The sequence below is a fragment of the Monodon monoceros genome, unplaced genomic scaffold (assembly GCF_005190385.1).
Source record: "Monodon monoceros isolate NGI ecotype Baffin Bay Population unplaced genomic scaffold, NGI_Narwhal_1 Super_Scaffold_20, whole genome shotgun sequence".
In the NCBI taxonomy this organism is placed as follows: Eukaryota; Metazoa; Chordata; class Mammalia; order Artiodactyla; family Monodontidae; genus Monodon; species Monodon monoceros.
In genome coordinates this window covers 114,794,212-114,807,103 of record NW_021703777.1, presented here as the reverse complement: position 1 = coordinate 114,807,103, position 12,892 = coordinate 114,794,212, and the positions used below count along the sequence as shown (strand labels likewise).

General features: G+C 37.1%; 1 protein-coding gene across 1 annotated transcript in view; it reads left to right on the top strand.

The window, feature by feature from the left end:
- The window catches only part of PRSS12 (serine protease 12), a 64,675-nt gene that overhangs the window by 42,975 nt on the left and 8,808 nt on the right, over positions 1-12,892 (top strand). Inside the window, exons 9-11 of the mRNA XM_029235493.1 lie at positions 3,448-3,653; positions 7,220-7,298; positions 8,021-8,143. Coding sequence (XP_029091326.1) covers positions 3,448-3,653; positions 7,220-7,298; positions 8,021-8,143 — 408 coding nt within the window. The remainder of the gene's footprint in view (positions 1-3,447; positions 3,654-7,219; positions 7,299-8,020; positions 8,144-12,892) is intronic.

Sequence of the window (12,892 nt, the reverse complement as noted above, 5' to 3'; positions counted from 1 at the left end):
ATAGTTCCTTTTTCTCCTTGAGATTGTGGTTTAAATTTTCTTTCCCCACAGAATCCTAATGTCCTATGTTTTTAAAAATGTGTGTGTATGTGTGTGTGTGTGTGTGTGTGTGTGTGTGTGTGTACACACATGGAGAGAGTGAGAAAGAGAGAAATTAATTCTTCTAACAAGTTCCTCTCAGGATTTTATGATTTCTAGTACACAACTAATTAAAAACAACAACAAAAAATGAAATTTGATAAATAAGTATTAAACATAGGAAAGAAAAGTTGACCAAAGCTTCCGTTTCCTAGACTGAGGGGTTGGGTTTTTGGTCCTTGGATAAAATTTATTTTGAATTGTTCTTTTGGCCACTTTAGAGTCCTTTAAATCTTGGAGCAATGCACTGTGATTGGATTTGGGATGAGTGAAAGATATACCTTTGTTTTGCGCAGTGGGAAAAGGGAAATTTTGAAAGAGAAGTTGACCTTGACTTTAGCAAGACCAGTTTTAGGAGAGAATACACGTGGGTTTTGATGATCTGCATATCAGTTTCCATAAAGTCCTTATATCCCTTGGAAAGTCATCACCTACTCCCAGGAGCACTTGATACTCAGTTTAAAGACTAATGTGTTAGAGCCTATTGTCTCATTGGAATTCTTAGCTATGAATTACTGCATGCTTGTAGTCCAGTGAGAAGTCTCTATAGGTGACACAGTCCTTAATTATTTTTTAAAAAGTCAAAAAAAATTTATTAGATTTCACTATATCATTGAAAATGTCTTTAATTATGTACTTTCATTAGTTAAAATGTTCTCTAATTCTACTTGTTGATATATCTAAAATGGTGCATTCTCTTTAGCTTGTGCATTGATTGGTAAATTACTAAGGAATCATCCTTTTGTTTTATTTAATGAGTCTAATTTTATTTTCTACATGTTTACTTCCATCTGTCATCTACTTTTATGCTATTTATCATGCTTTATTTTCTGTTCTTTGTGTAATCTTCGGTTTTCTGATTTGCAAACAATCCAATTTTCTTTCTTTCCTTTTTCTAGTTGTCTGGAATTTCAGCATTGTTGTTGTTTTACTAGAAATTTGAAAAAAATTTTAGCAAACATACTGGCATATTTTCTTACTAATTTCAAAAATTATTTGTAACTTCCCCTTCCTGAAATACATCAAGAGATTTAGCATACTGTTATTTACCTTCTATCTCTACTCATCCTCACACCCAAAACTGATGGGAATCATCTGGGATATTAGTTTCAGGTTGCTATTAGTTTTTAATTTTCTTCAAAGTATACCTATTTGAATTTTAAGTTGCTCTACATTACGCATGCACATATCAGCAATTATTTCCATTTTTTAAAAAGATTAATAAAATAATTCCTGACAATTCTGATTAAGAAGGAGAGAATACAAGTAAACATTAGAGAAAAGAAAAGGAATATAAGCACAGATACACAGAGGGTTAAAAATTGTAAAATACTATGAACTACTTTTAGCTAATGAATTTGCAAATCTAGATGAAATGAACAATTATCTAGGAAACTGTACATTTTCAACAAAAATATAATTATCAAAATTGATACAAAAGTTTTTTTTTCACCAACACTCCTTATTGTCCATCTCTTTGACAATGGCCATCCTAGTAGGCGTGAGTGGTGTCTCACTGTGGTTTTGATTTGCATTTCCCTGATAATCAGTGATGCTGAGCATCTTTTCACGCGCTTGTTGTACATGAGTATATCTTCTTTGAAGAAATGTCGATTCAGATTCAAAAAAGAGTAACTTTAGAGTTACCTGTTTGATCTTCCATGACTGTAAGCATTTTTAATGGGTTAAATCTTATTTTTATTTGCAATTTATGTCAGAGTAGCAGTTACCAATACAGAAGAAATGATGGGGTATATTTTTGAAATGAGTGTACTGCCAACTACAAGCATGTGAGGCCAGGTCTCATTGCTGAAAGAGGATTATTCAAGCAAATTCCTCAGATAATTCATATCAGTAAACTACTTTGCCTGAGTTCCTTGCATAACTATAAGGAAAGTATAATAACCTTATCTTAACTAAGTAGAATATTTTAATGTTAGAAATCTGGTCCATATTGTCATTTTTAATAAGACAGTTTCTTTTGATTTAAAACCTGTCTTTTGCCTGTTTTTCTATTAGGGTGCTGGTTTTTTATTCTATAAATGAAATTTGAGAGTTATTTGTATATTGTATGCTATGTCCCTCTATCAGAGAATGCATCCACCAACATATATATATATATATTCGTCAACTTTAAAACTTATCTTTTCACTTTCCTGTGGGTGTTTTTTAGTAAAGTGGCATTCTTAATTTAATTTTTGTTGAATTTATCAATCTTTTAATTTAAGGTATACATCTGTGTCTTGTTTAATAAGTCTTTCCCTAACTTGAGGTTATAAGGATAATTTTCCTATAATTCAAACTTTAAAACTTTCCCGTTCTTATGTCACTAATTTAGCAGGAGCTGAGTTTTGAATATGGTGTTAGCTTGAAATATTTCACTAAAAAGATTTTGTGTTTGGATATTTAAAAAGAAGTAATATATTATTTAAAAAAACAGAAACCAAAGAAAAGTGATATACCAAATTAAGTCTGCCTTCTATTCATGATTCCTGGTGTTCTCTTTCTCAGTTAAAAATTGTGCTTTTGTACTTCTAAAGTAGGCTTTAAAAATTCTTAGCTCCCTAGGTAATTATTTAATTCTCGTAATTTTCTTGGAAATACTGTACCAATTTCTTTTTTATTAATTTTTATTTATTTTTGGCTGCGTTGGGTCTTCATTGCTGCGTGCGGGCTTTCTCTAGTTGCAGTGAGCGGGGTCTACTCTTTGTTGCAGTGCGCGGGCTTCTCGTTGCGGTGGCTTCTCTTGTGGAGTACAGGCTGTAGGTGCGCAGGCTTCAGTAGTTGTGGCACGCAGGCTCAGGAGTTGTGGCTTGCAGGCTCTAGAGCACAGGCTCAGTAATTGTGGCACACAGGCTTAGTTACTCCGCGGCATGTGGGATCTTCCCAGACCAGGGCTCAAACCCGTGTCGCCTGCATTGGCAGGTGGATTCTTAAGCACTGCACCACCAGGGAAGTCTTACTATACCAACTTTAAGAGAGTACTATGCTCTGGAAGGGAGTAGAAAATTTTGAGGTGATTTTTTTTCCTGATTAAACTAGAGTTTAAGACTACCATAAATTTTTGACATGCCATTAAATGTGACTTTCTTAGTAGGAGCTAAGATGTAATCAAGAAGTTCTGAGATATGAAAACAAAGAATGTATAGTTATTACGCGCTCAAGCTTTTTTTTTTTTTTGACAGAGTCATGAAATAAGTGTTTTAATGTATGAGTTAAGAAATATAATTGAATGAGGGTATATGTTGTGATTTATTCAATTGTATATTTGACTGATTCTCCACATCCTCAAGAATGCTCTGTTTCCAGGGGTCCTGCCAGAGCAAGAACCATGGCTTATTTTGGGGAAGGAAAAGGACCCATCCACGTGGATAATGTGAAGTGCACAGGAAATGAGAGGTCCCTGGCTGACTGTATCAAACAAGATATTGGAAGACACAACTGCCGCCACGGTGAAGATGCAGGAGTTATTTGTGATTATTTTGACAAGAAAGCATCAGGTAACAGTAATAAAGGTACGTAACCTTCTGGGGCCTATACAAGTCAAAGAATACAAAGCCACACTTCATTATTCTAAGCAGTACTTTGATAATGAAACTCCCCTCCGTAAGAATATACTCAATCCCTTGTTCCTTCTGCTTGTATTTAGAGGCAGTGGTTCTTGACAAACTTTACTGGATGGGACTCACAAGGGACAGCAGGGTTCAGGGGCAGGAGTGGATTTACAGGATTTTGTAATCTCTGAGATTGTCCCCTTTTGACATTCTTAGCCATTTCTAACTGTTCCTTCTCTGGATGTAATAAAACTATCAAACTTGCTGGTATTCTTGAAGATTCAGAATTTATATTTGCTTCATAAAAAGAAGAAATGAAAATTTAAAGATGAATCAGAGAAGGGCACTTCTTCTACTCTTATTAATATCTTAAACAGCAAGGATAATTTTTAAAATTAATTGCAAAAAGAAAATTATCTTTTGTAGATTCTACTCTCTGAAATTTAAAAATGTAAGGGGGGACTTCCCTCATGGCGCTGTGGATGGGACTCCGTGCTCCCAATGTGGGGGGCCCGGGTTCGATCCCTGGTCAGTGAACTAGATTCCACATGCATGCTGCAACTAAGAGTTCGCATGCCGCAAATAAGGAGCCCGCAAACTGCAGCTGAGGAGCCTGCCTGCTGCAATTAGGGAGCCCGTGAGCTGCAACTAAGGAGACCGCCTGCCGCAGCTAAGACACGGCACAACCAAATAAATAAATAAAATTTAAATAAAAATAAAAATGTAAGGAAAATAGAAGTAATCTTCTAGTATAATACAGTAATGGATGTGTCATACATATATAAATAGAAGAGTTCTTAAAAGCTCTGAGTTTAATTTTTATGAAACAAATACAGCTTTAAATGAATAAGGGGGAAAACTAGCTCTTTTGGAGAAAACTATGGTTATGTTTTATGAAAAGAACAGTCATTTATTTATGTGGATTAAGAATCCATGGTTTGATACTTAAGATTTTCTTAAAATCAAGTGCATCTAGGGCTTCCCTGGTGGTACAGTGGTTGAGAATCTGCCTGCTAATGCAGGGGACACGGGTTCGAGCACTGGTCTGGGAAGATCCCACATGCCGTGGAGCACCTGGGCCCGTGAGCCACAATTACTGAGCCTGCGTGTCTGGAGCCTGTCCTCCGCAACAAGAGAGGCCGCGATAGTTAGAGGCCCGCGCACCACGATGAAGAGTGGCCCCCACTTGCCACAACTAGAGAAAGCCCTCGCACAGAAACGAAGACCCAACGCAGCCATACATAAATAAATTAATTAATTAAAAAAAAAATCAAGTGCACCTGTATCTGAGCATTCTCTTTTTCTAATATCTTTTAATAACCATTAAAGACAATGCAATAAATAAATTGGATGTTGTTAATATGATTCTTCACTATCTGAGGGTCTTTTGAGTCTGGAGAAGAATATTTATAACCCTTTGTGCTTTGTTTTATATATATATAATATATATACACACATATATATTACATGACATAAATATGATTTGGTAAGCCAATTTTTCCTAAGTATTGACTATAATTTAATGTATTAAATTCCCTCCAATAATTTAAACTACAGTTACAAAGTGAACGTAATTAATTCTTTGGATTATGGAAAATTTCTTAAGCAGCAGAAAAGCATAAAAATTCAGTAATTGTAAAATGTTCTACCATATTTCTATGTAAACCTATTTTAAAATATGAAATACCATATTTATTTCTTCATTATTAATTCATTTGTTTTAATGCCTTCCAAAGGTGTAGCACTGCTTATTTTGATACCTTTCCATGGTCTTAATGCTACCATATCTGAAATTAAAAAAATTCGTCTTAGACCAGCTGGATTACTGAATCTGGTTTATTATTAACCTGTTGACTTTGTGTGGAGGCTCAAGACCTAATAATTTCTATAAGGTGATTCAAACCCAAGCCAGTGGTTACTGGTCATCTGATGGGATCCTTTTATAAATGAATTTCATTTTACTTTATAATTTTTTTATAATAATGGGTTTTATGGCTTTAAATAGATTTTGATTTCTTGCAATCTTCTTCTTTACTCCAGAATGATGTAAACTTCCAGCTCTGCTTGCTTAGTGTTACATCATTCCTTGTCATGGCATTATATACATTGACCTGACTTGGAACATTACTGGAAACTTCTGTTTTTCTGGTATCTTATAATTTGCAGTGTCATGTAGAGGACTCATAACCTAAGAGATGAGGATTAAGGTTTGACAGCCTGTCTCTGAGATCCTTTGACAAATTAATGATCTTGGTACACATTGTTGAACCTCTCTCTCCATGAAGAAATAACTAGTGCTGATTCCATATTGGGCTCCCTTCTACCTGGTTATTATGGGACAACATTAGTGCTGACTAGACTTTCATGGTCTTGGCACAATTCCTACCCTTCTCTTCTTACACAGATAGAAAAACAGTATATATCTATACTTTATACACGTGTACTTAACCAAAGAAACAGCGTATCCCCATATAGATTCTCCTACTTTCTAAAATTATTTTTAAAGCTAGTCATAGTTTATTTACTCTTCTTTTATACACCACCTTTTCATATATTTTTAGTTTAACTCTTCTTTTTTTATGCTTTTGACAGAATTCTGTTATCTTGAGAAGTTTGACTATATATATCCTTAAATACAATTTGCCACTTAAATTGGCTTAGTAAATCCTTTCCATATATTAACATGCTATATGAGTAAATGTAAATTTATGTCAGAATTTCATCCTGGGAATGTGCTTTGCTCCTATGAGTTACATTTGTGTATGTGGCTTGGAAGAGCGTTGTCTGTGAAAATCAAATAATTCAGAGCATTGTTGCTTTTTGTAGTTTTCTTGTTTAATATTTCTGAACTCCCGAACAATCTCTATAATCAGCAGAGGAGGAGATGTGGGTACCACAAGGATGATGTACTAGACAGGGCCAAATCATTCAGCAGCCTGTGAAACCTCTACAGAGCTGATTGTAGGAAACCTCATAAAGTTCCTTGTCTACTTGTGAAATTATTGTTGCCTTGGTTAAATGAGAAAACAACTTTTAATTTTTATTATAAGATAGGACTTCCCTGGTGGCACAGTGGTTAAGAATCCACCTGCCAATGCAGGGGACACAGGTTCGATCCCTGGTCTGGGAAGATCCCACATGCTGCGGAGCAACTAAGCCCATGTGCCACAACTACTGAGCCCACGAGCCACAACTACTGAAGCCCACATGCCTAGAGCCCATGCTACGCAGCAAGAGAAGCCACCGCAATGAGAAGCCTGACACTGCAACGATAGCCCTTGCTCGCCGCAACTACAGAAAGCCCATGTGCAGCAGTGAAGACCCAATGCAGCCAAAAATAAATAATATATATAAATAAAATAAATAAATTTTTTAAAAAGTTTAATTTTTATTGTAAGAAAAATAGCCTATAATTTGAAGAGAAAAAGCACTTTAAAATAGAGGAAGCGTCAGGGGAATGTGTCACTTGTGTCTTTACCCCACTATCAGCAATATGATAGTTTAATTAAAACCTCTTTCTGCTTCAGAGTCTCTCTTATCTGTTTGTGGTTTGAGATTACTGCACCGTCGGCAGAAGCGGATCATTGGTGGGAAAAATTCTTTAAGGTAAAAGGTTCTTCAAATACAGATTACACTGATAATTTCACTGTCCTTTGACTTATATTTACTTTATATAGACCATGTTCTTCAAATCGCTATCCCCTGATTTATGAGATAGATGGGTTGCTGAAAAGTTATGTGGCAGAAACAAACGAATTTAACAGGAAATCTGAAAAAAATGTATAACTACAAATTTGTTTAATTTAGAATATATTTGTTTTGGACTTGACTCATTTTAATATAATTTTTTTATTTGTTGAATTTACTAGTGGAAAACCAGTACTTTGCTTATTAAATACTTCTTCCGGGGAATTCCCTGGTGGTCCAGTGGTTAGGACTCGGTGCTTTCTCTGCCGTGGCCTGGGTTCAATCCCTGATCGGGGAACTAAGATTCCACAAGCCAAAACAAAAAAAAAACTTCTTCAGGCTGCTTAGGTGAGGGAGAAAATATGCTTCAAATCATGAAATATAAAGAAGACACAGATTGTTTCCAAAAACGTCAGAATTTGGTGGGATGCATACACATGCTATAAGCAAGTCTTCAGGGTGGTCTGCTCAAAGTTGTAAGAATATTCATTCTGAAAGTAGGAAGGGAGTCTACATCCTAGAATCCCCTTTTTACTTCTTTCCTCCCACATGCAAGCCTTCTAAGTCCTTGTTTTGCTGGATGACTGTCCTTGCTTTTCGGCCTTTTATGGATATTGATGAGTGGCTTACTTTCTTCTTAGGGGTGGTTGGCCTTGGCAAGTGTCCCTCCGGCTCAAGTCATCCCATGGAGATGGCAGACTCCTTTGCGGGGCCACACTCCTGAGTAGCTGCTGGGTCCTTACAGCAGCACACTGCTTCAAGAGGTATGTGTCCACCTTTCCAAACAACTCGGTTTGGCTCTTATTTGCCAGTTCTTCCAATCCCTTCCTGCTCTACAGCGTGCTAGAAACTTGGGGTGTCAGAGCCAGGCTGTAGGCCTTCCTTGTCTCTACCAGTGGCACTGTGGAAGTGAGGGGGAAAAATCAGGAGCAAACAGAGCTCTCAGGAAGCTACTTGCTACCTGGTGTTAAAGCAAACTCTAGAGTTAAGGAGAAGACAAGATCGGTTTTTGAAGGGGAGGCAGCTGTGTTTGTGCTTCCCCCAAGAACATATCTGAGGATGAAATCATATCCCCATATCGCTAGAAGAGACCTCAGATTATTTGATTATGAATGGTAAGGAATAGGGAGTCCAGGTTTAGTGTTTTGATTTGGTGTTTTGATTTGAATTTTAGAACCTTTGGGTCTTCTTGGTGTTCTGTGTCTTTTAGATTTCTCTATTTGTACCTGTCAGGTTGCATCCTGATTATTTCCGTTTGTCCCAGGAATTTTATCAGCCCAATCTGAAGTTTTCCCAGTTCAGAGGGGAAGCCATGCAGAGAGATTCAGTGTGCCAGAGTCACCCTGCTTATGGTGACAGCACCTGCACTAGAACCTAGTGGTCCTTTCTCCTTGTCCTGTGCTCTTTTGTGGGCCCTGGCTAATGGCCATTTCCTCAGCATAAATTTTAGTATTTAAAAATGTATACCATTGCTTAGCAAATATTGATAGTTATTGAATCAAGGTGATGAGTACAAGGGGTTTCACTATTCTGTGTACTTAAAAATACTCATAAAATGTTTTAAGTAAAACACGTACCATAGTGTTGAAAAATTGTTACAACCAAAAATTTGTTTTGTATTTTATCATATGTGAAAATATATGGCTTCATTGTGTATTTACAATCCATCCATGTAGATTTTAACTGCCATATGAGTGTTAACTCCTATTGTAAGACGAAACCAACCTCAGTTTATTTATTCTCCTACTGGTGGAAGGTTAGGTGGTTTCCATTCTTTCATTATTAAAAAACAATGTTGCATTAGATATCCATTACGTGTCTCATTGGTACAGACATGTGGGAGCATTGTGCTGGGTCCTGGAGTATGGGTGCCGTTCAATTTTACTAGACACTACCAACTTATGATCTAAAGTAACTGTATCAGTTTATATCAGAGCAATGTGTAAGTTCCTGTTTCCTCACATCCCTACCCCAACTTGATACCATCAACATTTTCAATTTTTGCCAGTCTTAGAGTTTTCGGATTTCTTTTTAATTCTATTTTCCTGATTAGTGTCTTCCTCTTTCATGAATTATTTGTTCACATCCTTTGCTTATTTTTCTATTCGATTGTCTTTTGTAATTGATTTAAACATATTTGGGGATATATTCTTTGTACAGAATCTTTGTTATTATGTGTTACAAATAACTTTTCTCAATCTGGGGCATGTCCTTTCCCTAGTTTAAGGTTTCTTTCTTATGAAGATGTTTTAATTTTAATATATTTAAATGTGTCAATTTTTAAAGTCTTATAAAAGCTTTGTATATCTTATTTTAAAAATTCTTCTTTAGCCCCATATGAAGATGGTAGTTTTTTACAAAAAAAAATTTACAATTTTGCTTTTCCTATTTAGATTTTTAATCTGTTTACAGTTTTTTTGGTGTGTGTGTATGGTATATGGTATAAGGAAGGGACCTAATTTTATATTTTTCTTTATGGATAGTTAGTTTTCCCAGTACCTTTTAAAACTAAACATTCCATTCTTTACCAGCTGGTTTATGTCAACTGTGTTGTTTGCCAAGTTCTCATGTATCTTTGTTTCTAGAATCTCTATTCACTTCCTCTTATCTATTTTGATAAATATTATGGAGTAATATTCCATGTTCAAGGTGCTGCAGAAGACACAAATCTGTATTTTACATAGCCTTTGTCATTTCTGCGGTAATAATTGAGTTTGAGAGTTCACCTATATACCAGTGGGTTTAATATAGTCCTGTGTTACATGAATGGCACAGACAATAAAGATTCATTTATTAACTTAACAAAAAGTTATTGAGCCTGTAATGTTCCCAGGAATGTGCCATGCGCTAGAAATATCTCGGAGAATAAGATGGATAGGACCCTTGGTACCATGAGTTTTTAATGCAGCTATAGGAACCCAGAGGAGGGAGACATATGGGATCGAAAAAAGTTTAGAGCACCATTTTTAAAGTGTGGTCTTTTCACTGCAATATTAGGTATTGGGTTGGCCAAAAAGTTCATTCGGGTGTTTCTGTAAGATGTTACGGGAAACCCCGAATGAACCTTTTGGCCAACCCAATACATTCAGCTTATTAAAAATCCAGATTTCTGAGCCCCTATCCCAGATCTACTGAATCTTTGGAGCTAAGACCCGGGAGTTTACATTTTTATCAAGCATCTTTGATGATTCTCGTGAACGTTAAAGGTTAAGACCCTCTTGCTCCTGGATAGAATAGAATGTGGTCTGGACTTTTGAAGAATGATGATGAGGAAGGATATAATGGAGTTAACAGGATACTTATCCTTGCCCTATTCAACATATTAATCACTAAACTGAAACGGGACACTGATGATAAATTAATCATATTTTTGATGCCAGGAGATTGGGAGGGACACGTAATATCTTAGAAGACTGGATTCATGGTGGCAAAGAATATTGGTAGGCTGATTCTAATAAAAAAGTAACGTGGAGGGCTTCCCTGGTGGAGCAGTGGTTGAGAGTCCGCCTGCCGATGCAGGGAACACGGGTTCGTGCCCCGGTCCGGGAAGATCCCACATGCCGCGGAGAGGCTGGGCCCGTGAGCCATGGCCGCTGAGCCTGCGCGTCCGGAGCCTGTGCTCCGCAACGGGAGAGGCCACAGCAGTGAGAGGCCTGCGTACCGCAAAAAAAAAATAAAAAAGTAATGTGGAATAAAGAGGAAGTAAAATGCTGCCTTTAGTTCAGGAAACCTGGCTTGAATGCAGCACACGTGAAAAAGACCTTATGGGTTTTAGCATCCTGCAACCTTAATAGTCAGTGATGCCATGTGGTTGCCCACAAAGTTAATCAGCCTTGGGCAGCCCTGACAGAACAGCGCCAACACAACAAGACGCTTGCTCTTCTGTCCTGTGCTCAAGCTGTTGTAGGGGGCAAAAGCACTGTCGCTATCAAACAGAGAGAACTGTGCTCAGTTCCGAGTGCCATCCTCTGACAAAGTGACATGGTGCACTAAGGAAGGCAAGCAGAAAGGCGAGAGTGTGGAATCAGATTAAATTCATTACCTGTTACTTCAAATACCACAAATGCTAATGAAAGGTAATTTTCATTTTAAAATAGGAAAGAGGTCTGTTGTTTCCTTTTTATTTCTTTAACACAAGACAAAGCTGGGATGGGCTGTATGTGGGAGGAGGAGTGAGTTCTGTTATGAAGTCTGTTCAAGCAAAGAGGCTGGATTCGTGTATTGGTAGAGGCTGGAGGTAGATAACATTTCGTGTTGAGAGCACAGTGGTGAGAAAGAAAGCATAAAGCATATCTGAAGGATGCCAGTTATTAGTTAGGATCGTGGATCTGCAATTTGTATAGCGGACTTACAGTAAAGAAGCAGGAAAGGTCTGGAATGCCAGGGTGCTGAATCTGTTTCATTCACTAGGCAGTGGGAAAACACTAAAGGTTTTTGAGCCTTGAAATATGATCATAGAGGAGTTTTAGGAGATGTATGGGATAGATCTGGGGGCAGGGGTCTGTGAACAGGCTTCAAATTATATGAGAAATATTTGCATACATGCTTCTGTGCCTTTTTCTGGAGTGACTCAAATTGGTCCATGTTACCAAGTGATTAAACCGACTGTGGTAGGAACTGGAGGGAGACTGGTTATAAGGCTATTGTAATAAAGATAGAAGGTAGAAAAGGAGGGAGAGAAGGTAGAGACCCTGATAGAAATCAATAGAACTTGGTACTGTGTAACCAGCGACTGGGATCTGGCCATCAAGACCAAGGTTACAGTTCCAGCTCCTCCAACTGTTAATTGTTTCACTTTGTGGGAATTATTTTAACCTCTGGGATCCTCAATTTTCTCATCTGTAAAATGAAGGCAATAACGTTCTACAGTGAGGAACAAATGATCTGCAAAGTATGTGAAAGTATTCTATAAACTGTAAAATTCAAAACGAATGTTGGCTCTTATTATGTTGGGGTTCACAAAAAGGAATCAAAGATTATTATGAGCAAAAGTAGAGAATTCAGGATGATTTTATCCCACTGACTAGTGGAGAAAAACGAGGTAGGAAACTGCAGAGAAACTGGAGAAGCCCGTCTTGCGCTTAGAATTTAAGCAAAATAATTCAGTACGTTCAGTTTAGATTTTTCTCCTCTTGTTCAAGACTCCTTCTCTTTCAAGTAAATCTTTCTCTGCTAAAAGTTATAGACTTAGGGGTCCAAGGCTTAAAGTATTAAAGTCGGGAAATTGCCCAAAAATTCCACTTGAGGTTGAAAACTTTGATCTGACTTTTGAGTTCCCTCAAAGGTCTTTTTTTTTTTTTTTTTTTAAGGTACATGTTTGGGTTTGTTTGTTTACATGTCATTATTCCTCCCTTGACCTGATCCTTCTAGATTATTGCTTCAAGTCAGTAATGGTCTCATTTGTGTTTATAAACCAAGTGTCTCGTGTATTACTTGGCACATACCAGACCCTCCTAAATGATGGATGCAGGATGAAAGTGGGGGCTCGGTTGCCAGGTAGTGGGTATGTTTAA